Below are 26,828 nucleotides of genomic sequence, written 5' to 3'. Positions count from 1 at the left end.
TAAAGTTTATAAATTTATTAATTTCAAGGCATTATATTGTATGTACCCTTTCGGGTTTGTAAAAATAACATTGAACGACTTTATATATTATATTATAGTTACGTATTTTGAAGCAAAATAGATTTTAAATTGAGATAATATTAGGACATTAATAGGAATATATTCATAGTTTTAAAAGCTAATTAAGCTCCTAATTTGCATTTAAATTTGTAAATAACTGAAAATTAACGGGAAGTATGTAAAAACCTTAAAAGGTTTTTGTTAAAATAATACTGTTTATAACTCCTACAGGCGTTTTTAAGAAATTTTAGAAAAATTTCTACTCGTGTGAAGTAAATTCTAAAGGTCAAGACGAGTTTAAATTTCATAGTAAAGAACTTGGAAATTGCAGTGGTGACGATTTTAAACTGCAATCACGCATGCTTAACTCCATTTTTAATATAAATGGATATACAAGCATTAAATTCGTTAAAAGAAAAAGATGGCAGGCTTAATTGCACATCTTATTTCCTATTTTGCCGAGACAAGCTTAGGTTGAAGTTTTAAAAGTTCTTTAAGATAAAATTAATAAAATAGGGTTTGTATGAAATTTTTGGATTGAAAATCCCAACTTTTCAATGTAATTCAGGAACCATAGCCATCCTAATCACGTCAGGTTCATATTTAGAATTAATAGACACATAAAATAAAAAAGAATCCTTAACTCTCTAAGTTTTTAGGAGTAGAGACATGTAGCTTCCCCTCTACAAAAAAAAAGCTAGGACTTATTTGTCCATAACAAGGGGGTATAAATTTTGACCCGCCCTCCAAACCTAGACGAGCCCATGTAAACAAGAAAGATGGCGGCAAGCCACATGTACAATTGGTAGTACAATTGTACTTTTTTAGTACATTTTAAAGTCTTCAGTACGAAAAGTACATTTTGATGTTTGAAAGTACATTTTCAAATTCAATTTTTTAACATTAGCATCTATGGGACGAAAATTACGCCGCAAGATGGCGCCAAAAGCCTTTCATGGAGGGGAAGGAAATTTTAATACCCCCAAAGGGAGAAAAGCACGTTTTCAAAAAGCCTCCCATTGGGTAGTACGTTTTACTATTGGGGAAAGTAAGTTCCCAAAAATCTAAGGTACAACCCTGGTGTTGAGATTAAGATTATATTAAGCCTCGGTCTTTGGTGCATGGAGTCCATGTCACCCTGGAGTTTCTCAAGCCTTTGCAGATCTCATTTAAAATTTTAAATTTATATCTTTACTATTATTTCCATTTATACGAACAATAATATGCAATATATTCAAAGAGTTAAGTCAGGAAAGAAGAAAATGACGTCTTGTGTAAAAGTTAAAACACGTGTTCTATAGAGAAATGAAGTCAGAAATTGTTTACATAAGCAATGTATGCACCAAAATGATGCCCAACACTAAACTAAAGGCCCAGTCTCTACTCCTCCTACAATACACCTCCCTGAGAAAACCAAAACATAAGAAATTCCTGACACTTCCCAAATTTCAATTCACAAACCCCAATTTTCCCAAAATTCCATACAAATCCAATAGAAACTCTGGTAGCTATAAGTTCATGGAAAGACTTAAGTTAAATAATAAATAAATAAATTCAGAAAATGACTCTGAAATATCACAGTTTCCCCCAATGTATCATGGAAAAACTTCATCATAAATTTCTTTTTTTTTTTCATCATAGCAGGTGTAGTTAATTACCACAACATTAGTGTGACAATTAACATATCCTGATGAGACCTTTAACCTTAATTAAGACCATGGGGAGTTTAGCCTAATTGCGTGCTGCCTTTTTGAGGATAAGCTTTAGCAATAGGCACAGCTTTAGAAGGGCCATTGCCTCTATTAAAGCAATCCAACATGACTCTATGACAATCCTCCGCCAATTTGTTGACGTGCTCTGAAGTTAAGCCAACAGTGCTTATTGGTGGCAATATGGTGACAGTCACCTCGCCTTTAGATCAACACAAACACATTTTTCTCCATTATATGATCAGTTTTTAGACTATGGCGGAACTATAACTAAGTAATGAAAATTTCATACTAACCACCATCAAATTTTTTTTCCGTGATGGAGTAGAATGATTCATAATTTGAGAAAACTACCGGAACAATGGGGATCTAAATGGAGATAAAATAGGCTAAATTAAACAGAGTTTAATTGGCACAAAACTATAATTAAACAGGGTTCATACAACTTTTGGGAAACAAATTTCCCTGAGATTTCCAGGTTTACCCTCCCCCCATATACTTCCCTGAGATTTCCAGGTTTCCCCTCCCCCCATATACTTCCCTGAATTCTACAGGTTTTTCCCATATATGGAGTATCCTATGGAGCAAATGTTAACGAAGGAGGGGGGAATGGGGCAAATATGACTATTACATACTCAAAGGACATCCCCGTATCTCAAGTAGAACCAGAGTTATGAGCCTCCAAAGTTGGGTGTAATGTTAATCCTATGGAGGGAATGTTGCTTAATTACTCGGCCCCTGTTTGTCGTAGCCCTACGTTTTTAGTATGGTTGGATGGGGGACAAATTGGACTATAACATACTCACAGGACATCCCCCTATCTCTAGTAGAACCAGAGTTATGAGCCTCCAAAGTTTAGTGTAATGTTAACCCTATGGAGGGAATGTTTATGAACATTTTGCTTAATTACTCGGCCCCTGTTTGGTTAGACACAAATTTCCCTGAATTTAACTAAAAATTATAAATTTCCCTGAGGTTTTTGTCAACTATTTATTTCCCTGATTTTTCCAGGTTTGTATGAACCCTGCAATTAAACATCTGTAGCTAATTAAGGTGATCGGGACAGCACTGATTAGGTGACACGATGCATAAAGTAGCTAAACTTTTTTTTATTTTCGAATACACTGTAGCACCCTTCAGCTATTTTGAAATTCTTTCAAACTAAAGGGTGACTCTAGCTTCGATTCTATTCTAATTACTTCTACACCTACACTAATTAATTACCTGGGCATTTACAGCCATATGAAATGCTCCTTTCTTAAAAGGCAATATGGACCCATTGTTGTTTCTTGTACCTTCAGGGAAAATCCACATACGATACTAAAATTAAAAAAAAAAAAAAAACAGAATGTCAATTATACATCATTCTTAATTAAATTAAATACACATATCATGGATAAAGGATGCGCGTGAGGAAATTTGTTTTCACTCTACAGGATCGGCAACTCCCTATCTCGAACGACAAAATATTCTGTATATACTCTGTTACAACATCGGTTGTCAGCACGCGCAAAGCTGGGTCTCTATGTAATCTAGCGTTGCGCGTGCTGACAAGAGACAAAAAACTTCAGGATCTTCAGGATTTAAAACGTTTAAAATATCCTGAAGTTTTTTGTCTCTTGTCAGCACGCGCAACGCTAGATTACATAGAGACCTAGCTTTGCGCGTGCTGACAACCGATGTTGTAACAGAGTATATACAGAATAAGCTGTCGTTCGAGATAGGGAGTTGCCGATCCTGTAGAGTGAAAACAAATTTCCTCACGCGCATTCTTCATCCATGCACATATGTCAGAAACCGAGTTTTCAGAATTAACCACGTGATTAAGTTAACCCAAGCAAAGGAATCAAATTTTTATTTCCGAGTTACTTCAGCACCTCAATGGAAATTGAAATTTTTCCAAGCGGCGACTCTAAGTCTCGTCATTCTTATTAAAATTATAAATAAAACGTATTTCTTACCCCCTTTTTAGCAATTTCTTTAACTTTTCGATTGAGTATATCACGAGATGCGGCTGTGTCACAACGATTTATGAAAACAGCATCTGAAAGCCAACATAAAATTCCAAAAGGACCGGTCCAAAATAATTCTCTTTTCATGACTGAAACATATGGGTGGAGTTTAGGGTACAAACTCATCATGCCTATTAAAATATTTATTCGGATGTAAACGGATTGAGATTTTACGACAAAGCCTGAGATTTCTATTACCTTGTACATCTAAGGAGCTTTGATGATTTACTACGAATATACAAGAGCCTTGTGGAATGTTTTTGGGATTTTTTAGAACCCATTCTATACCATAAACCCATTGTAGAAAGTTACGAAAAACCCACGAACACAACCTATTTCAAATTTAATTATTTATTGTTTAGTTACTGAACATCGTAATTTACGAGGTTGTAAGCCAAGGCTTAACATTAAACACGTTGGTGACGTTACACAAAGAGCTTAGTGGCCTGGCCTTTCCAAGAGAAATTTAGAATTTGTTAGTAAAAGACTTACAAAGTATTATTTGGAGTAAAAGGCGTCAGGAATGCCGGCGGAAGAGAGACAGCGGGTGCAATAACAAGCGTTAAATAATAGCACCCTACCCTTACATAGAATTTGGCGGTACTACTCAAGCAACTTACAACTATAATGAACAAAATAAAACCACAAACCCATTCTAACCAATTTGCCATTCACAATTATTTCATGAATTAATAAACCCTTTCACCAACCACATAATTACAGTATTTCATGCTATAAACTTACTCAAAAATTATAAAACAAAAGTACTACAGAAAAATCTCAGCCTTTCGTCAACGCGCTTTTCTTGTAGAATAATGGTGGAATGCCAATGACCGAAAAAATTTAACATGGCGGTAATTACGTCATTCTTTCTTATTTGAATTGAAGGCTCTGATTGGTTGATAATGACTCAATACATGAAACGTGAGTTTTAGGCTTAGAAACAAACATATTTTCTAATTTAGAATTTCGACTTCAAAGCGCCCCAAAATGAAATATTAATGTTAAATGCAACCCCGTTAACGTAAAAACTGCAATAATTATGGAAAGAGATAACAAGCTTCATGGTTTTAACGAAAAATCTGGGATTGTAGCTCTTGTCCATTTCTATAGATGCTTATTTCTAGGCTTAACAACAGTCACGTGACGCTACTCCCGTGCAGACGGTGCAGTGTACCAAAATATCAAGCTTTCCTGCTGAAAGTTTATTTTAGGCCTCCGAGTTTAATCTGAAAATTCTTTATCGCATTATAAATACAAATTATAATTTAACCAAAAGAGTTTTACGTTATCGTTAGTAAAGGCAAATAAATGTTTAATAAATTATTAAAACCAAGTTGGAATAAAATAACCTCGAAGGTCGCGGCCCTAGTCATTAACCAATCATATTAATTTTATTGTTAGGCGTTGTCAAGACAACAATTTTGTTTTCTATCCCCTGGTAAGTGTACTTCGGTGCCAGACAGAGTCACAGAGATGGTATGCTCATAGGCGTACGTAGTGATCGGGATTCATTCCGTTTTCCGTTGTAATATTGACAAATATGAACTATAAAACCGTTTTACGCGCATTTTGTTTTAATTTGAAACTCGGAAAAAGACATTGACAGCAGAAATTTGAAATCAAAGCAAACTTTTCTGCAGAGTAATCCAAGAATGTGAGTGTATCTCGTCACTGTATTATTTACATTCATCTTTACTATTAATTTTTTCGCGTGAAAATAATCTATATTTCACTACAAGTCCATAGTGCTTAGTATAAAAGGGTTAAAATATAGATTTTTGAAGTAGACAATTTAAAGATTTTTAAGGAATTCCCAATGATGAGTACCATGAAAAGCGGGAGTAACGTAGCTGACACTTCGGGGTCAGTTACTAAGAAAAAGTCGGGTATTATGAGTGGTAGGCAATCTAAATCGCGTAAAGATCATTACAATATAACGGGTGAAGCTTCAACCGAAGAAGAATTACTACAAAAAGAGTTTATAAGCCCCGATGATGTTTTACGTTTAAACAAAGTGACTGAAAACTATCTATGTTCTCCCGATGCTAACGTTTACGATATTGATTTCACTCGCTTTAAAATTCGCGATTTGGAAACTGGAACTATATTGTTTGAAATAGCCAAACCTCCACCCCCTGAGTTTGAAGATACCGAAGATGCTCTTGATCCCGAACAAGTGGGTCAAGAAATGGACCCTAACGCGGGTCGTTTCGTTCGCTATCAATTCACCCCTCAATTTCTCAAATTAAAAACTGTCGGAGCTACCGTTGAATTTACGGTTGGAGAACAACCCGTAAATCGTTTTAGAATGATCGAGCGTCATTTCTTTCGAGAGAAACTTCTCAAAACCTTTGATTTTGAGTTTGGTTTTTGCATTCCCAATAGCAAGAATACTTGCGAGCATATTTACGAGTTTCCCACCCTTAATTCCGCTACTATTGAAGAAATGATCAAATACCCTTTTGAAACTCGATCTGATAGCTTTTATTTCGTTGATGATCGACTTATTATGCATAATAAAGCTGATTACGCGTATAATGGGGGACTTCAACAATAAATTCCAATGAACGTAAAAAAAAATGTCCAACAATTATAATCTAAAACATACAGAATTTAACTAATTAACTAAACTAACTATCCAGTCACGCAAAAATTAAACCGGATAAAAACCATCAAAATTGACTAAGGAAAAAATTCAATTAAAAATATTGCTCACAATGCCAACAAGAACGGATTCATGCTCATAAGAACATAGGGCACGAGATATTATGTACCCCTCCTAGCATACTTGGTGTAGGTTCGCGTCACTTCATTCCGCCATCTATGACGGTCTGCAGTAACTATATATATTATAGAAACGTATGCTTTTAGACACGTGATATAAATATTAGCAGAAGAATCTTCTCAACCATGTTACGCGAGGATGGTCCCAGAGGATAAAGATATTGCCCTATGTAGAAATGTATGCTTTTAGACACGTGGCATAAATATTAGCAGACGAATCTTCTCAACCAAGTACGCGAGGATAAAGATTGCCCTATGTTCTTATCAGCATGAATCCGTTCTTGATGCCAACTTATTAAAAATAAACTTTAACGAGGGCATTTCAAAATTTCCAATAAAATGAAGCTCATAAATTGAAAATTATTACTAAATTAAAATTTTTCATCATTCGATCTTTTTCTAATTCTAGTCTTGAAAGAGTTTTAATTGAAAATATATATTTGGCCTTTGTTTTAAATTAATTAATAGCTATTTTTCATTTTATATTAATTTTTAGACTTAAAAATTCGATACTTCGTAAAAAAAATAAAGGTTTTTTGATATGATAAAAAAAAATACTCTACACAGTGTGTATTCAATGAGTCCCATGTTACTATACAAAACTATAGCGTTTATCGTAAATAATTAAAAAGAAAACTATAGAGTGTGATTGTAAAAGGATAAAAAAAAACATAGGCAAATAAAATGAAATATATTGCTGATTAAATTTTTCAGATGTATATGTAAATATATATATTTAGTCCCCGTTTTGAACATATATCTTTGAATTTAAAGAATGAAAAGAAAAAGAAAAATAGTATAGCTTAATATATTAATATAAGGCTCTAATAATTAAATGCATTAGATTACTAATTAAGCTTCAGGTAAAAAAAATAATTAAAACTATATACGCGAGAATTTAATTGTGTATTTTTGTTTATTGTTTTTTGGACCAAATGATAAATATGGCTATAAAAAGTTAATAATATATGGGCACTGAATAAAACACGTTATTTGAAAATATTTCTTGTGTCATTCATTGTATCATCACTTTTTTGCGTCTTTTCATGATACAGTTATCAGGGTTAGTGCATTGCATTCGTCTACCGAGAACTTATATATACGACCAAGAAGTGATATCTAGTTTATTAGGGTGAAGGTATAAGATGCCTAAGTATTCCCGCGCCATAGTCCCACTCCCCCTTTCAAAATACAGGAGGGGGATGTAAAAGGAGGCCGGGCCATTTCGCATCCTCTCCTCAGTCGGAAAATACGGAATTTTCGGCATTAGCGTCGCCACGCTGACGTGAGTTTTCAAGAACCAATGAGATGCTGGTTGTAATATAGAGCGGGGATTAACTCCGGACCTACGTTTGGACTGGAGATAAAACTGGAAATGTGGTGAATTGATATCTTCTCCCTAATAAACTAGATATCACTTCTTGATACGACCTAAGAACATCGTCGGTTTCCACGAGGTCTTACTTTTGTTCTGGGTCGTTATTCTAGCAAATATGGTGGTGATAGAGGGGGATACTCGAGATCACTACTACACTATAGTCCAATAAAACTATCTCAGTTGTGACGTCAGTGCCTAGGTAAAACGTCATGGGCTTAGCTTTGGCAATGGGCGGCTATATCGCATTGGTTCTGCATTTTAAGGCTTCTCTGTACACCCTTTTCAAATGGGGGGGGGGGTTGCATTATCGTTCGTTTGATATAGGGTTAATACTTATCATTGATTGGTATATGGTCCAAAGACGTTAGATTGGGCTTCAACGTTACAAGTCCAGCAAAGTCCTTTTGTTTGAATTTGAAGTTATCTTACGTTTTTGGATCAACATACCCCGGATGTTCAGTCTTAAGCCAAGTCAAGTTACTATCTTTAAATGTTCTCTACTTTTATTTGGGTTCTTGGTTCTTACATGTATCCATAGCTATACTTTTTTTGGCCACCATTTTCCAAGATGGCGTCGGATTGGAAAAATTCTATTAGCGAATACGTACTAGTTAAGTTCGAGGAACAAATACTCAAAGATTACCTGTACGCCGATTAGTAATATTAAAGATTACGTGTAATTCCTTAAGTACAGTCTTATTACAGCGAAAACTATTTTTCATTATTATCATGGTATTTCGCTATTTTCTACAGTATATTATTGGTCCCTTTCATAAATTAACTTGAAAAACGGTGTTATTTAGTATTTTATGCACAGTGATTTGCTAAGGTAATTGCTCAGCGTTTATAGTCTTGTATTCGCAAAAACACAGTAATAAGTTTCAAATATGTCAAACCATCTCCTAGGTCTGTGCATATTAAGTTCAACAACCCATGGATCCGCGATAATGTATGTACATACACGAAAATAAAAAAAAATATATGAAATAAAACTATTTACAAGTTATTGTAGGCAAAGGGTATACGCCTTAAAAATATAAACATGTTTCAATATAAATACATCGATCATTACTCGTCGACAAACTTCCTTCAGGTCTAAAAAGCCTCAAACTTTGGCTTGAAAACTGACGGGTGCCTTGTCAATTTTATCGCTTTGGTTGACACTTACAGCAACACTACCATCCTCGATAGCCACCGCCAAATTGTCTCTGCCTTGATTTCCGGAAATCACTTCCGTCGCAATTTTTTTGTTCCTATTTCCAGGAAATAGGATCTTGTCCAACGACAAGAATGGAGCTTCCGCTATCAGGTGACCGAAATAGGACAGAAGTAGGGTAGCGGTGAAACTCGCCAGAAAATCGTACACCTGTTGGTATTTGTTTTTATTGGATAGTGGGGAAGGTAAAAAAAAAATAAGAGACATAACACGCGATGATAAAGTTATCAAACTCATTTAGAAAGAAGAAGCACCTGCTTGTGACTGTCTGTTTTCCTATTGTTTGGGAAAATGTAACTCCCTACTGGGTTGTGGTTATCCTGATTAATTGAGTTAGGGTTGGTTGGGAGATAGCGCTACAAGTTTGTTACAAGTGTCATTCATTATTGAAGGTAGCCTAGGTTTCCGTGTCTATTGCACCACAGACAGGCCAAATAAATTGATGATATAACTTGGCTTGAACGCTAACCTTTACGTGGACCGAATCTTTTGTTGTTGGCTTCCTATAATGACTTTAGGGCGACCGATATCTAACCATTTTAATCGCAAAGTCACGCGCTATGCTCTTAGTGCACGTAATTACCTTCATGTTTACACCTTTGTCCCAATGGGCAACCCTCACTAACAACCCAAAGATATGCTATAGCGACCCATCAGTTAGGACACCCTTTCTACCACTTAGACACAACTTACTCTAATCCAGTTTTAAGTCAAATAAAATTTCAAAATCAATAATTACCACTTCAAAATGACTCAGGTACATCCGTTGTCGCTTGACACTATTCCGGTACCATATGACCGGAAACTGATACAGGTACATGGTGTAGCTTATCTTTCCCAACGGTAAAAAGCATTTGCAGGATAAGATCATGTTGATTGGCCCACCGTATCCTCTAACGCATTCGTACAACATAAAAGCCACGCCCAAACTCCAACCAGTTCTCAAGGTTGCTTGGCTAATTGCGCTGATGTAAATACTAGGTAAGTGACCATTGTTCCAAGAAAATGTTCCGAAAAGTGTAATGAACATCAAGAACATGGCTAATAACCATCCCACCACTCTTTGTACCTATAATGTTTATCAACATCTTTTTAAATTTCACAAGTAATTAAATTAATTGAAGTTTAGAAGTACTTACGGTGGTAAAGGTTAACTTAGGGTATTTGTACAGAACATATCCGAAAAGGACCCCAACAAAATAAGGTCCCACGTGACCGTATGGTTTATAATAAGTCACATCCCCGATCCAATTAGATTGTCTATGAACAGAATTATGGTTAAGTGCTAGTCTGGTTGTGACGAAATACACTTACTCTTCCTCTGGCGTTACGAAGACGTAAGTTGGTCCCAGTTGATACACTACTGTCAATACAGCTAGTATAATAGCACCGCCTACAATATTAGCTCCAGCGGATAACAGACCCAACAATGGTTTTCTAAAACAAAGTCAGTCTAAAAATGAGTTTCAACAATGCCTTATTGCCAAATGAGGCGAGTCGTAAAAGACCAAAATGTGTTTGACCTTATTTCGACAAGACATTTTCAAGCAATCGAACCTACTTGTAGAGCATGACAAGAACGACGGGTGTCATCAAGAACAGTTGGAAATCAACGGACAAATACCAGGAGTGACTTAAACACTGTTGATTGAAGAAAAGTATTCTAACATAACTCTACGAGTAGGGAAATTAAATGCCCTGTAACGAAACTAACCATTTTTTCCCATGGTACCCAAGAAGTTAAGAGAAAGGCAGTTGTCCACCATCTCTCCCTGCACTTGTTTAATTCCTGACCCATCACCTCGTTCCACAAAGGTCCAGAACGAAACAAGGGCATAAGGAAAAGTATACCCAAGGTAAATAATAGAGGTGGAAGAATTCTACACAATTTAAATAGGAGATTTAAAACATTGTCCACAATTCTGGAGCACTAGTACTTAGGTAACCTACCGAAAAATTCGACGCAGTATGAATCGAACAAAGTCTAATTTACCATCAGTTTTTTGTAGCGACCTTAGTGTCGTGTAGGTCATCAGTAGACCACTATTTTGTCATTAAGTTTAATTAAAAACTTACCATCCATGATTCTACCAATTACCCAGACAGACTAATTAGGCTTGCAAAAATGAAGCCTAATTACTCTGACCAGGACAGTAGGACATATCCTTTACTAACCCTACCGCGAAGAATGTATCAACCGATAATGTGCAATTGGTAATGACTTGAAATGGGAATTCAGCCAGCATTGATTTAACCCTCATCTGATTGGCTAAAACGAACCAGTTATTTAAAATTCACCTTCAATTAGGCTTAGGAAATCTGTACCTAATGCATCCTTCTCTAGTAACCCATAAGTATGGGCCAACAATAACCATCCCATGCTTAAAAATCGCGCAGCTTCTAAAGATATCATCTTAGCTCCTCGGGTATCAAATAGGAGTTTTGAATTGGTGTACATGGAAAAGTGCTTAAAGACTGGGCTAAAATTATCTAGAGTTTCGGAGGTAAGCCAGTCATTACTAGTGTCTCCATTTTGATTTTGAATATAATTACGAAGCGCTGGGATAGCGGGAGACTCCCCGCTCAACATGTCAAGGATTGTTGAGGTCAGGACAATTGCCAGAAGTGCCACGAATATGGTTCTAAAATTGATTAGTATTGAAGAAATTCCTTCATCTATGTACATAATTTTGAAATTACTTACAAGGTAACAATTTGCTCGGCTTCTATTCGATCATCGCGTTTAACTTCACAACCAGAAACACTGACGGATGTAACCGGATTACTCAAAGCTGCAAAATAATTCATATCATCGCGAAACCCCTTGTTAAAACACAAGTCTCATGAAAATCATGTCTTCTGTTATATGTGTCTTGATTATATTTATGCATAGGTTGCTTCTGATAATTCTGTCATAAGTTAAAGGGAGTCAAACTGAGTGGAAAGGGTCAAGAAAATGGGGTGCACAACATTTAGTTATGGGCTTCCAAATATTGATTGGATCCTAAACACAAGGAAATAGTCAGACATGTGGCGTAATTAGCTTTACTTTACCAGCGAAAGCTCACTTCTACAAATTTAATAGTACACTTCTACTAGATAATGGTTCTGTAACGTTCTTATATTGACGAAAATTAAATTGTCTGATATGTCTTACTGCACATGTGTGACTATTTCTTTTTTGTAGGAGCCAATCAATATTTGGAGCGCATATCTCCGTAACTAAATGTTGTAGACCCTATGACGTTCTTTGACACTTTCCATTCAGTTTGATCCCACAACGCACCATGGTAGACTTATCAGAACCAACCTATGATTAAAATGGTTTATTTAACTAATCCTTGAACATTTCTCAAAGACTAACAACTGCACCAACGCGGTGATATTAAAAACTTAAAATGAGGGTACATTTTGGTATTTTGTTCCGCACCCTAGGGGTGATTCGGTAATTGTGAGAACTTACCGGCTGTGAAAATTCCGCTTACATCTTCAATGGTGCAAGTTGATGGTAAGCAAACCCCCAACCGGGTTTCGCTACGAAACATCAATGCCAAATCTTTCATGGTATCGTGAAGGACCTAAGAATATTTACAATTCGAATAATCCAATCGATAATTTGTATTGAAACCGTTGTGATTGATCAGATTTTAAAGAGCAATTAAACCTGTGTGGTCCATTCCGATTACTCGTGGTATCTATATGCCTAGAGCAACTAGTTTTATCCTGAACCTTTTCCGATGTGGCAACGCCATGCATAATACTTGAATAAAGAAGTGTACCTCAAAGCGGGCGGGGTAATTGTAACATGGTTCTTCCCAAAACCATACTAACATTTATTATAGCAACTTTAGCAAGGTTACTAAGCCGAATCACATACGCGATAAAAAGTTCCCTCATCATTACTCTATTAGAGCTTAACTATTTTCCAAGGCGCATGCGCTTGTGTATTTTTGTCCCACGTCAAGGCAATCAAGGTTTGTGGGTTGATTGCTGGGGATTAAGTACCAAAGAGTTATAGAATTCACCCTATAGCACGGTGCGATAGTTACTCATCTTAATTTAGTTTGTGGAGCAGGAGAGCAAACAAAAAGGTGCATGATTCTGGGAAGAATCATGTTACGTAACTAAATTATTAAGAGAATACAGAGTGTCATCCTTCTTCTAATATCTCCTTCTTGTAGCGAGTAATTGCTCATTGTCATTAGTGGAAGGTACCGATTAGAGGCAAATAGTTCATAGTGAAATTTAGGCCCCCTCCTATGCGAGATTCCCAGGATTCAGGAAGTTGAAATTTTTTTCAAAATATAACAGAGCCCATCAAAATCGATCTAGTAGCCAAATGAGTTTCACTCTACACTTGAAATATTTCTTGGGCTCGCATGGGCTAAACAGCAGAAAAACATCACCTTGCCCATCAAAAAAGCATTAGACCGAATAAATATCTAATCTTGATATCTAATCATCATAGCGTATCTATTGTAAAAACTTTCAAATAAAAACGGTTTTTCAACCGAAATTGACCTGATGATCAGCGCACCGTTATTAGGGATAATAACATTGTGTCTAAGCGCTACTGCTTTTATCAAGAACGTATCGTGTACAGGGTGTTTCTAAAAGGTCTGCGAAGAAGCTATTTCGACTCAAAATCGCAAAAGAGCACGTTATTAATAGACCTCTTCGACGTAAAAAAGGGGGTAGGTAATACCAGGGGGTTGATACATTGCCGTCTTTGTGCACTATCATGATACAAAAAGCCTACAGCGTGGGCGCTAAAAAGAGAGATGGAAGGCAAAGTTTTACCCCCGTGTCTTTCCCTCTTAGTTACATCGAAATGGTCTATTGCTGACAGACGTTTCAGCAACACCCTGTATAAGAGCCATCTTAGGTCCCCATGAGATACCCTTGTAGGCCGAGGTTTCTAACAACTTTATTATCTTTTCTGATGGAAAAAGAACTAATTTTACGTCTAAAGTCGCGTATATTCTTCTTTGGAGAATTTCAAGAATTCTTGAGTCAATTAAATGGTGTCTTACGTGTTGGGGGTCTGTGATGTTTTCCATATGGTAGAATCTGGTCCGTAGAGTGAATGGATCCGGTTTCGGAGGCATTTTTAACTTTGTGTGAACGCTGCAATATTGACCTCGGAATCTCTCATCTCCATTGTAATCGTCTTTAACGACAATGTCCAGACATTCGTCGTAATCGCCCAAATCCGAAATGGAGCCTCTCAGGAGTCCAGCCGGCGGACGACCCCAAGAATCAAGCACTGTAAATATTCAAATAATCAATTCAATTATGGAAGAAGTCGTTGACTTTAATAGTTCAATATTATTTTTGATTATATAAAGTCATTAGGCACAGTGAAATATCCCCGAGGAACTATTGAACGAATCAACAAAAAAGTTAAACATAAAGATTTTTTTTATGAAATATTGGACTGAATTTGCTGAGACCAGGGATAGATTTAATTTTAGAAGTAGGAATGGAGAATGGTTAGTATTTACTTCAGTCCGATTCGTAGCCCAGTAAAGAGCCCCTCCCTCCAACACGTAACGAAAAGTTTAAATTATCTTATTGGCTCACTTAAACTACGTTTTGATGACGTTGCTGATGGGGCCGGCGAAAAATAGGTATTTCCTTTTTACCTCTGTCGCTATGACCCGCCTCTTCTTTCATACCATGGAGAAAGGGGGGAGGAGTCGAATTGAGTAGTGTTTCTCGGTCACTATGCGTAGTAAGTTTCACCCCCAAGTGGGAGAAAACTGTGGGGGATGGAATGGGGAAAGATTCTTCCACACTGTGGTAAAACCACCATGATGCTTCTTTGGCTACATTTATCACGCCCTCTCTCGACCATGTCTCGACTTAGCAAATTCAAAATATAGTGGCAGCATGGTTCCAGGCTTTCATCGTTTTAGATAATAACTTTGGCTTTTATACACGCAGTATATGCCCATATTCAAATAATTAATACGTGAAATCTTACCTAATTCACAAAAAGCTTGCCTCCGTTCCTCCGTTTAAATCTACGCGCCACGAAGTACCAGAAGGCAATTAAATTAAACTCGCCACCATGGTGCCACAGACGGCGCCAGCTAACTAGGTCACGTGTGTTTACCACGATGTGGATGATGCGACCCCCACTCTTTCAACCCACCCCGTCCTCCCGTTTCTGTGGGAAATTATATCGCGGATCGGGGCAGAGTTCGGCTCAAGATTTCGACTCCTCCCCCCTTTCTCCATGTTCATACCCCCCCCCGTCTCGGGAAGGGGGTCCGGGACTATGACGCGCGCCCAAATTACTCTGTTCTCCATTCCTACTTCTAAAATTAAATCCATCCCTGCTGAGACGTTTCCTAGAAAATATGATCTACGTTGTGGTTTTACCACACAGTAGGCCTAGCTAACAACTGGTTGGTTTTCTTATGGTAAGGTTTCCAAGGCTTCATAATGAAACGTAACCAGAACTGTCTTAAAATTAACATCAATTTCAATAACGGTTGAAATAATACACTTCAGCTAACGTCCTTCTGTTCAAACAATAGAAAAAACAACTTACACCTGAAGTAGATCTTATACGAGGGGCTATTCACACTCAGATTCCATATACACCTATACTGATTGCAGTATAATCATAATATCACTGGGTCAAGGGTAGGGCTTTTAAGATTAAATGTAACTACTTTAATACTGTCTAAAGTACAACGCGTGCACTATGCACTCTGCGTGAGTGCATGTCATCTCGGTCTTAAAAGTACTTTGTTTTCAGTGCAACTGGTTGAAACAGAAACTCCCTCAGCCGACGTTATACCAAAGCAACTATCGAACCTGTGCACGGTTTATTTACACTCTAAACTAACTATTACCGTTAACTTCAGCAAATTTCTGACGAAATAGAGAAGCCTAGCTAACACCGCAAAGAACTTTCAAAACAAAGGTTTACACATAAACGATATATTTCATGCGAGTTCATTGTTAATTGTTACCAAGATACTGACTTTTTGTTGTTATGAAAAACTGAGTACACCCATAATAGACCTTTGCATTAATTACTTTCAGAGAAGTCAACACACAGGCGGGAAGCCACCCTCCTAGCATAAATTTATAAGATATGTTCCATAAGTATGACACTACTTATACTTCGTAATGCTAGAGACTTACAGCTCGAGCTAGTTCGAGAACGACAAGCGAGAATTGACTACACTCGGTTACTTTTGCTGTCCATCTTCCTACTTAGTCTGTACTAAGCCTTGACAGTTGCGCCTCACCAGGCGTCGCTTTACGAGAATCTATGACCTACGTTACTTCATGAAGTTCATGACAAGCTCCAATTTGTAACCAGCAACAAACTTAATTGTGAAACACATCCTAGGTTATTTCCCTTGCCAACCAAGAGGCAACACCAGTGACCAGACGGAGCCCTCGAGTGTTAGCTTCACGCAGGAGGCTAGCCAACTAGCACTACCTCTATCGGTTGTTCTTGGCACTAAGGAAATAACCAAAGACCGCCTCCCCTCCTATGGTAGTGTTGGCATCTCTTATGAAATGAATGGAAAGAGGTCAACAAATGATGGTTACCGATAACTTCACACAAAATTCGGTTTAATGCAGTTCTTTTACTCTCTAAAAGGCCATGGCGTGTTATACCCGAAAGAAAATCTTTCAGAATCAATTTCTAGGTCGTATTTTTAGATTCCCCCAAAAGCGGACAACTCTAGCTAGAATCAGAAGGGGATAATAGAAGAAGTATGACACTCTGTATCCTCTTAATACTTTAGTTATGCAACATGAATCTTCCCAGGCTCACGCACCTTTTTGTTTGCTCTCCCGCTCATCAAACTTCAGATGGGCTGCTTGGTACTAAATCCTCAGCAATCAACACACAAACCTTGATTGTCTTGACGTGGGGCAAAAATCCACAAGCGCATGCACGCGCCTTGCCAAATAGTTAAGCGCTAATAGAGTAATGAAGAGGGAACTATTTATCGCGTATGTGCATGATTCGGTTTAGTAACTTTGAGTACTCCAAATGTTAATCTGATGCTGGGAAGAATCAGGTTACAATTACCCCGCCTGTTTTCTGGAACACTTCTCTCTCGAAGAGAAGTATTATATACTTCTGCTAGAAAGCACATGTACACTTTCAACTCGATCGTTCAATTTCTCCTTTTTATTTTTTCTTTGTTACAACACGAAAGAATAATAGCTTTCTTCGCGTGATTAGCTTGCTTAAAGAAGCAAAACGGTATAGCCTCGTTCGTCCCCCATTAACTAACAATCGCTCCCTGAACCCAAATTGGTTCTACAGTTAAGAAATTCAGTCTCCTTTTACCACCGTAGATTGGAACTTTCGATTCGAATTGCCTTTATAAGCCTGTCTAAGATGCGTTTTCGAAGAAAAAACCGAAATGTTCGATCGATTTAGTCCGTGAGCCAATCACGTAACTTGTCGGTACCAAGCGAGAGCGGTAAACTTTAAAGATAATTGAGATGGTTGATATATAAACAGGAAAACATAGTTCTAAGCAATACAGGAAATTATTGTGGTGCAGCAATGATACTTAAAGAGACAGGAATGCATAAAGCTAATAGGAAACATTGTGCCCTCACAGTTCCAACGTTAATTTCTATGCGGGTTTTGTGGGCCGGGCTTGAGAACTCAATTCTGCTGACGTCTTTCTAACTGTGATTTCATTGGTTGGTGCTTGGTAGCAACCCGAGGTCAGGCGTCCGCAAGGTGCAATTAACGAGCAGCGAGACAGATTATTTGCAAGGTAAAATACGTCATACATAAAGATGATCCGCCTAGATATGTTCAGAAAATGGCTACACAATGATTCATAGTCCTAGTACTAGCTGTAGATATATTCCTTCCTGAAAGAGGAGATAGAATCATATCTCTTCACTGACGTCACTATATGGTCCAACACTATTAAGCTTACTACAGAATGCGAAAGATGAATTCCAGTGTCACTTCTATTTGTTAATTCTGATGAAACAGATCAAAATAATCTCAGATTTCCACCGAGGGGCTAATCACTAAGACTCCATGTACACTGATCATGGGCTACGTGTAATTCATTACGCACAGTGTACTGTGTGTGCATCGATTACACCATAAGATCATAAGATATGTTCCATAAGTTTCTCACTGGTTACAAACTGGAGTTTGTCATGAAGTGACGTAGGTCATAGATTCGAGGTAAAGCTACGCCTGGTGAAGCGTTGTCAAAGGCTTAGTACAGCCTAAATAGGAAGATGGACTGCAAAATTAACCGAGTGTAGTTAATCAATTCTCGCTTGTCGTTCTCCTTCGAACTAGTTCGAGCTGTAAGTCTCTAGCATTACGAAGTGTATTTAGTGTCATACTTATGGAACATATCTTATAAGCTTATGATTACACTGATTGACTGCATGGTCCCTTGATTTCCACCAGTGTTTTAGCAACATCATTGCCCTATATTTAAGTTTCGGCACCCTTGTTTGGGAATCTCCTGCCTGCCTAGCCTATTTTCGAAATTTGATTCACGTTCTGGTAACGTCATTCTAGACTTGTACGTCTTGTCTATGTAGGCCAGAAGCAAAATTTTAAAAGGGCCTTTAAGAGGGGGAATCAACGAAAATGGGCCCATAATTCAACTTTTTTGGTAGCCCACATACGTCACGCCATAACAGGTTCCAATTTCATCGGTTTTCCAAGAATGGCTATACCGACACCAATCGATGATAAGCTGTATTTATAGTAAGCTTTTGACGGGGTCAAAGTTTGCCTGACAGAAGCCGTCTCCCTATGCTGGTTGCTTGATCTTTTTCTTCTTATTATTATTATAATAATAATAAAAGCCCAGCTTTGTCTGTTAATAATGCTCCGACAGCTTTTCTTTGCAAAGCTAATTATAGTACTTTTAGTAATAGCAAAAGTCCATAACTTTATTACAAACTTAATCTCTTGTATCTTCTTTATTATTGTAGATAAAAACATGGTTCCAATTGATATATTCATTATTTTATACGCTCTATCGATTATAAAGAATAACATTCTAGTCCGGTATTTCGTATTCTTGAATTTTGTTAATGCTTTACTTATTTGTTATTACCAGTGGCGTCGCTAGGCCTTTTTTTGGGGGGGGGGGCTATAGCCCCCCCAAATTCCAAACTTAGCCCCCCCCCCAAAATAATCCGTAAACCCTACCAAAAATTGCTGTTAGCAACCTAAAATTCTGTAGCAATATATAAAATATTATAATGATAGATTCGTTAAGTTTCATCTCTGCAGAGATGAATTTCAATATCAAACAGGACAATTTTGAAGAAAAGAACAGATGGAGACAAGTAAAATGTTTCATGTTCTTTCGAAGGGAGTCCCAATAGTGTGGACTAAAAGCTAACCAAAACTAAAAATAAACTTAAGACGAGTGAAAATCCTTCGTAATCGGTTCCATTTTTATCAATAAAAGGTTGTATATCTTTAAAATGTGAATAATTTCACGTTGACACAAATTTACGGATAGTTTTAAAGGTCTACACATTTTCCAATTTATTGCAATTTATGCAATTTTTTTTATTAAGTTCTTATAATAACTAGTTTGCCCAGATTTAGCCCCCCCCCCCCAAATTTCAAACCCTAGCGACGCTACTGGTTATTACCATAAGTATATAAAATATGTTCCATCCATAAGAATGAGACTTCCTATACTTCGCAATTCTAGAGACTTACAGCTCGAGCTAGTTCGAGAACGACAAGCGAGAATTGAAGTCCTACACTCGGTGGTTAATTTTGCAGGACTTCCATCTAGTCCTATTTAGTCTGTTCTAAGCCTTTAACAGCGCCTCACCAGGCATCCCTTCACCTCGAACCTATGGCCTTCTACGTCACTTCATGACAAGCTCCAGTTTGTAACCAGTGACAAACTTATGCAACATATATCTAATGAATGTCTTACGTTATTACTTTAAAATATTCAATAAAAATTAATTTAATATACTTAAACACTAAATTTATATTTTCAATTACAATTTTGATACCTTTAGGATAAATTATGATTATTATTTAACTCAATGATATGTCGTTCGTTGTATTTTTGTCGACGTGAAAAAAATCCCTCAAGGTTTTAAACGTAACATAATGACATTTCAGCCTATAGCCCTAAGTTTTAACTTCCTTAATTAAAGGCATCAGTCACGTGGTACGCTATCAATCTCTCACGTTATAGTGGAAAAATAATTAATGGATTTGCCGGCGTTATTCATTATTCGCGCTCAACGGGGATCTTCTACTGGCCCGGAATCAAAACTCCTCCGAAATTAAGACCAGTTCCATTGTCATTAGAATCTAAATTTCACCTCAGGGGCGATACAACACTTTACTCTCTTAATAGAAAATTAAATTACGGAAATAATTCGATTAATTCTCAATTAAAGCCGTATTTAATAGCAGAATTAAGGTACACCGTTAATTTCATGGAAGTCTAATGAACTCTGTATTTTTTCACGCTTATTTCGATTATTTTAATGGTATCATTAACCCTAAAGATGTAACCGTTATTTATAGACAAAGTACTTGTAATTTTTATTTTTAATATTTGAATTGGTATTTTAAAGGTATTCAGTCTAGAATTTTTTTTTTCCTTTTTAATCGAAAAATCGTGTAAAATAATGAATATATATCAATTGTAACCATGTTTCTATCTAAAATATTAAATAAGATACGTGCAATTATGTCTTCGTAATGAACACTACACGTTAGGCTTTGAGGCGAAGCACTGGGGAGTAAATCTATTGGACATGGTACTAGGCGTCCAATAACGGTACTTCCCAGTGGTTCACAGTGAAGCCTAACGCGTAACCCTCGATTAAAAAACACATAATAACTGAAGTTAAAAGTATCTTCGTTTAGACGAAAATATACAATTCGTTATAATTAAATATATTAGGTGGATTTTAGTGAACGGTCGTAATTAGAAAATGGCTTTGGTAATGAATGTCTACTTGTCAAATACATCTCCGTGACTGACTACATAAACATTATTCATCGTACAATTAAAAATAAAAATGGCCACCGAGTCTAAACCATTTCCCCAATGGCAGTCTTGTTAAAATTTACCCAGCCACAATGAATAATACAGAATGTTTATAACCTTATATCAAAAACCTTAATTCACTTTGGTATTACTTTCGGTGCTTTGCGTGTTTCTAAATTACGTGAGAAAACCTAGGGCGACGGTACTATTAATGTAACAATAAAATTGCATTTCTTTAATTAAATAAACGGTAAAACGTCTTTGGGCCCATGATATCGGAAGTATATAATGCTTCTCTTCGAGGGAAGTGTACAAGCACAAAGCGGGGTGATTGTAACATGATTCTTCCCAACATCCATTTTACATTTAGAGCAAGGTTACTAAACCGAATCGCATGCACGATAAATAGTTCCCTCATCATTACTCTATTAGCGCTTAATTATTTGCCAAGGGCATGCGCTTGTGGTTTTTATCCCACGTAAAGACAATCAACGTTTGTGGGTTGATTGGTGAGGATTTAGTACCAAACAGTTATAGAATTCATCCCTACACGGTGTGATAGTTACCCATCTGAAGTTTGATGAGCAGGGGATGGGGGCAAACAAAAAGGTGCATGAGCCAGGGAAGAATCATGTTACATAACTCAAGTTTTAAGAGGATACAGAGTGTCATCCTTCTTCCATTATCCCCTTCCGCTAATATCAACACTACAGTTGGAAATTAAATATTTGTGACTTTGCATAAAGAACAAATCAAAACACTTTCTCAAATATACATATATAAACTTAGATAATTGTCCAATGATAGTATAGGAAGAAAATACATCATTGGCGCTACCGTTGCCCTAAAATCTTAGTCTAAATAAAACTTTTCCGGAGGTCGTTTCCGTGGAAGAGGCATAACCTAAGCATTCATAATAAACTGGTAAAGCACGGAAATAACAAAAATCTCGCGTGGAACAGAGTCACGAGAAAATTAATGAAAGGGCTAAATAAAACGCTCCTTTTTGTTAGGATTTGGAAATACGCTCGAGTTACCTAAGCCTTTTAAAAACCAAGAAAAGGGAAGTCGCTCGAAAGTCGAGAGTCCGAGATGAGAAAGCGGCTGGCTGCTACTATAGAATTTGACCGCGTTCTTCTAAAGTAATTTGATAAATGGTACTTTGGGGAACACTTTGACCTTGTTTGAGAAATGGAGACTACAACGATCGAGACTTGTACAAACAAAACAATTGTCTGAAATAATTTTGTTAGCGGGGGGGGGGGAGCTATATCAACCATTATCATTTGAAAATGCATAACGACAGAAGGGGATAATAGTAGAAGGATGACACTCTGTATCCTCTTAATACTTCAGTTATGTAACATGATTCTTCCCAGGCGAGTGAGCCCTTTTTGTTTGCTCTCCTGCTCATTGATCTTCAGATGCCGTGGGAGGGTGAATTCTATAACTGTTTGGTACTTACTAAATCCTCAGCAATCAACCCACAAACCTTGATTGTCTTGACGTGGGACAAAAACGCACAAGCGCGTGCATGCGCTTTGGCAAATAGTTAAGCGCTAATAGAGTTATTATAAGGTAACTATGCTGCACCTTTGACTGCACTTAAAAGGATTTCACAACGCGTTATCTTTCAAAACAGTACCCGATCGATTAAGCGTAATCAGGGGAATTTGACTAATTACGCAGACTAGAAATAAATTAACAATCTTACTTTTGACAGCCCAGCTTCTCATTTGACGTAATCCCATTCCGACTCTGAGAAGGGTTGCCATACAAGATGGCGAAATGACGGGTCCAGATTTGCCGCTACTTTTGGACATGAGGTAGGGAATGGCCTTGGCTATTAGTTCGTCCATAGTTCGTTGAGTATCCGACAGGTAACTTCGCCATATTTCGGCCACACTTTCTTCCGTTTCAGGGGGAGGCGCTTCGGTGGAGTTAACTTCCGGCGTTTTCTTGGCAGATTCCGCAATTTCATTGCTGGTTTTTGAGACGACAAGTTTGTCTTGACGAAGGGCTAAAAAAATAAAATATTAATACAGAGATTAACACACGTGTTTCTTCGATTTAAATATTGGATACGTAAAAACGAACCATTATCTATTGACTAAACTAAAAGGTGCTTAATAATTTGCTCAAAAAACTAAAAGTAGGCCTATAGAAAAAATTAGACCAGTTTTAGATCCCCCAGACATTGTCCCGTTTTTAATGACAATAGAGCTATTTCAGTTGTGACGTCAGTGCCTAGGTAAAACGTCACGGGCTTAGCTTTTGACAGTGGGCGGCCATGTTTGGTACCGCTTTGGTTCTATTTGCAAATAGCATGGGTGACGTCACACTAAGGCTTCTGAAATAGCTCAAAAACTCAGCAGTATTTACACAATAAAATTGGTGACTAAATTGCTAAATATGACGTATTCTTTTGAGCTTGAAATTTGCTTAAGTCTTTCACATATGTAACTCTTCTTAAATTACGATTTACTGCCAAATTTCATTAATTAATCATAAAGATCTATATCAGTATTTATAAAGCAGATTACATTAAAACAAAACTTGACGAAACATCACGGTGCTTGATATTATTAAAATTAGGCTTAGTATGATTAAAGTCAATTCCTACCAGAACTCCGCAACGTTGAAGAACTCCTGGTAATCAAAGGCTTAACATCTGTCTCATTCGTCTGCCCGGAAGTTAATTCACTCACATTCACTTTATCACAAACAATCACTCCACTAATCACGTAACAAGTCAAACAAAACGCGTAGAAAGTCCTGTAATCCATGATTACAACTAACACTAAAACCGAAATATTAACGAACTAACGGTGGTGCAGGCGGCATACGGTAAAAATAACGAACTTAACGGCAACAGACACTTGTCAAAATGGGAAAAACCTACAACAAAAATACCTTAAGAGCAACAACTTCTTGAAACACCACCGTGAATCGGGTCAAACTAAACTAAACGGGGAAAGTTGAATAAGAATTTAAGTCTAGTGAGAATTTTGTGAGAAAAAAACCCAGCATGGAGAAATCTCCCAGATTTATAACAACGTCGAAGAACGTTCAAAATGGGTCATCTTGTATACCGACATACTTTTGGGACGTATTGCTTGAATGCTGGTGATTTTTATTTTTACAATTTACTTTTATTGGTTTAAATAAAGTTCTCACGGACCAGGTTATTAGTTTGATTAAAGCTACAGCTGGGCGGAGCGAAAGGTCGATTCCCACTTTCGCGTGGCAAATTCACAGCAGGAAGTTAGTTATTAAAATTCCTTAATTAAACAATTGTAAACGTTTTATGGAACTTAATTAAAGTACCCCGAAGAGATGTGAATTTCGATTACATTGTTAACGAAATGAAATCACTGATAATGTGTTTGTAAAATTGGTGCTTTGATCATATAAAAATGTAGCGACAAGTACAAACACTTTTGTTGATTGTTTTTCAGTGATAAAATTTTCAAAGCATTTATATTCCGAGCCTTTATTTTTATGTTTGTTGCGTTCTCTCTCAATTGATTACACTAGTTTTTGCAGTTCATCTTCCTATTTAGTCTATACTAAGCCCTCGCTTTACAAGAATCTATGACGTTTCACCTACGTCACTTCATGACAAGCTCTCAGTAACCAGTGACAAACTTATGGAACATATTTTATGAAGTTATGCTAACACCAAACACGTTTGTTTTTTGTCAGTGAATAAAATTTTCAAAGTATTTGGGTTTGTTGCACTGAATTAAGGCTCTGATCTAAAAAATGTAGCTTCTAACACTGAATGCAAGTCTAAAAAGATCAAAACAACAGTGATAAAATGTTCTTACAATAGCCACTTAATTTGAGCACCAAAGTCATACAGTTTCGTCCGAGCGAGCATTTAACTCCTTAATTACAAAACTTCGTAAATAATAAAACTGTTTGTTATAAACAACCGTTAATCTAAATAAGCTTCATTTATTTATTAACAAGAACAGTACCATATGAAATATTACTGAAAAATTTAAATAATAAAATATTTTTCGTCCAAGTCGAAGAAAAATAATTGCTATCTATAATTTATTCTTGGTTAGAAAAACTCTATCGAGAAATTATAATAATCTTTTATGAAAATCGCCTGAAAATAACCATGAACTTGGAGCGAGAGAAATTTATTTATACAAATAAGTTCCTTTTATAGTGACTAAGATGTATTTATATCTTCATATATGAGATCATGGTGATATCAAAAATAAAGAAAGAAAAAAAAAGTTAGCCCCTAAAGAAATAGAGGAAATATTTCATCGTCTGCGGCTCATTTTCAACAAACGATAAAAAAGGGGGTAAATAGAAAGTTTATTTCCTTAAATTTTAACGGAAGATATGTTCCACACAATACTTTCATTGAACCATGGACGATGAATTATAGAGGACCAGCAATATAAGCCTTTTTTACCCCTGTATACCGATCAGGCGATATCCTCTCACAAGGTCACCATAGAATTATCATATCATACTGATGAACGTGTATTGTGTGGACTAAAGGCTTGAAGGAGAGAGGTGATGGAGCCGCAATTTCCATACTTATAACGTTGGAGTCTTTATGGAACGGCAACGAATTCCTCCCAGCATCCTTAGTGGCGTTTCGGTAGGGTCGTACGGTACATAAACGTCGAGGCTGCCCCCGTGTTTTGCAAAAAGAAGCTAGGTCGTATACAAATACAATGGCGCTACACGGCAGTACTTGACAATCGCCTACTGAATGGTAGGGGCGTGCGCGAGGTACACTGGGGGACTTTCATTGCATGACGCAGGTAGCCCATCATTACCGCTCCGTCGAACCTCTTTCTCCCTGCTAAAAGGGATGCACTTCGGGTTGTCAGTAATTTGTGAGAGCATCTCCTGCAGGTTTTGAACTGACTGTTATGCTTATGAATCCAACAGAACTACAAGTATTTTAGTCTGTTTCGGATAGCGGTTGAAATGCACTCAAAAATACCTGGCAACACTTGCTGCACACTATCTATATGAAGCTAAGGGTTGAATAGAGCATTAAAAGGTCCAAACATCACGTGGAAACAATGACCTTGGACGGTGTTCTTTTTTCCCTCATATATATCCTCCAACTTACTCGATGGAGAAAGTTTTGTACTGTTTAAAACTAGCGAATTCTAGTCCTCTACAATAACTCACCGTCCATGATTGGATACTTGAAAGCGATTGTAAACATTAGCATTTTTCACAAGTGTCAAGTTTTAAGATTATGGTAAGTAAAGCTAAACTCATAATTAGTATTTATAGATTTTTCAATCTAAATATAGCTCAGAAATACATTGAATATGGTAAATTTAGTTTTTACTTCAGATAAACAAACTTCTTTCTATAAATAAAACTAGTTTTAACATCATAGCTCAAGGGGTTCTGGAAATACAGTGACCAGTGGTTTTTACAGATAAGTATATTCATTAAAGATTTTGAAAAAAAAAACTTACTCGGTTGTATTGTTGTTGTATGTTTTTATTTTCAACAATGGTTGCTTTACTAGATAATTACGCATAGAGATATTCTCGATAGATTGCAGTACCATTCTTTAATCAATTACCTTATATAAAATAATTTAAGATTAAAAAAAATAAATTATGATGATGTTCATGGAAAATTATA

The 26,828-nt window shown here is 36.8% G+C and overlaps 3 protein-coding genes across 3 annotated transcripts; 1 reads left to right on the top strand and 2 right to left on the bottom strand.

Annotated features, from left to right (window-relative positions):
• LOC149690294 (1-acyl-sn-glycerol-3-phosphate acyltransferase alpha-like) lies at positions 1-5,474 on the bottom strand. Its single transcript, XM_089870502.1, has 7 exons — positions 5,469-5,474; positions 4,526-4,548; positions 3,980-4,113; positions 3,731-3,912; positions 2,994-3,089; positions 2,066-2,138; positions 1-1,971 (listed from the first exon to the last, which is right to left on the bottom strand). The coding sequence occupies exons 1-7, from the start codon at positions 5,472-5,474 to the stop codon at positions 1,787-1,789; spliced, it is 699 nt and encodes a 232-aa protein (XP_089726628.1). The 3' UTR covers positions 1-1,786.
• On the top strand, positions 4,718-7,570 carry unc-119 (unc-119 lipid binding chaperone). The gene has a single exon (XM_089869778.1). It carries the CDS (start codon positions 5,601-5,603, stop codon positions 6,339-6,341), a length of 741 nt encoding a protein of 246 aa, XP_089725904.1. The 5' UTR covers positions 4,718-5,600; the 3' UTR covers positions 6,342-7,570.
• LOC149690292 (O-acyltransferase like protein-like) lies at positions 6,449-26,828 on the bottom strand. Its single transcript, XM_089870501.1, has 15 exons — positions 26,657-26,828; positions 23,806-23,957; positions 22,897-23,202; positions 14,196-14,428; positions 12,626-12,740; positions 11,867-11,954; positions 11,488-11,804; positions 11,338-11,431; positions 11,113-11,205; positions 10,877-11,042; positions 10,724-10,803; positions 10,477-10,599; positions 10,302-10,422; positions 9,902-10,231; positions 6,449-9,312 (listed from the first exon to the last, which is right to left on the bottom strand). The coding sequence occupies exons 1-15, from the start codon at positions 26,749-26,751 to the stop codon at positions 9,052-9,054; spliced, it is 2,574 nt and encodes an 857-aa protein (XP_089726627.1). The 5' UTR covers positions 26,752-26,828; the 3' UTR covers positions 6,449-9,051.

The sequence above is a fragment of the Phalangium opilio genome, unplaced genomic scaffold (assembly GCF_054372755.1).
Source record: "Phalangium opilio isolate 3A_F unplaced genomic scaffold, DU_Popi_V2 ptg000031l_1, whole genome shotgun sequence".
In the NCBI taxonomy this organism is placed as follows: domain Eukaryota; kingdom Metazoa; phylum Arthropoda; class Arachnida; order Opiliones; family Phalangiidae; genus Phalangium; species Phalangium opilio.
Note: the sequence above shows the minus strand (reverse complement) of the source record. Positions and strands in the feature narration are given on the sequence as shown.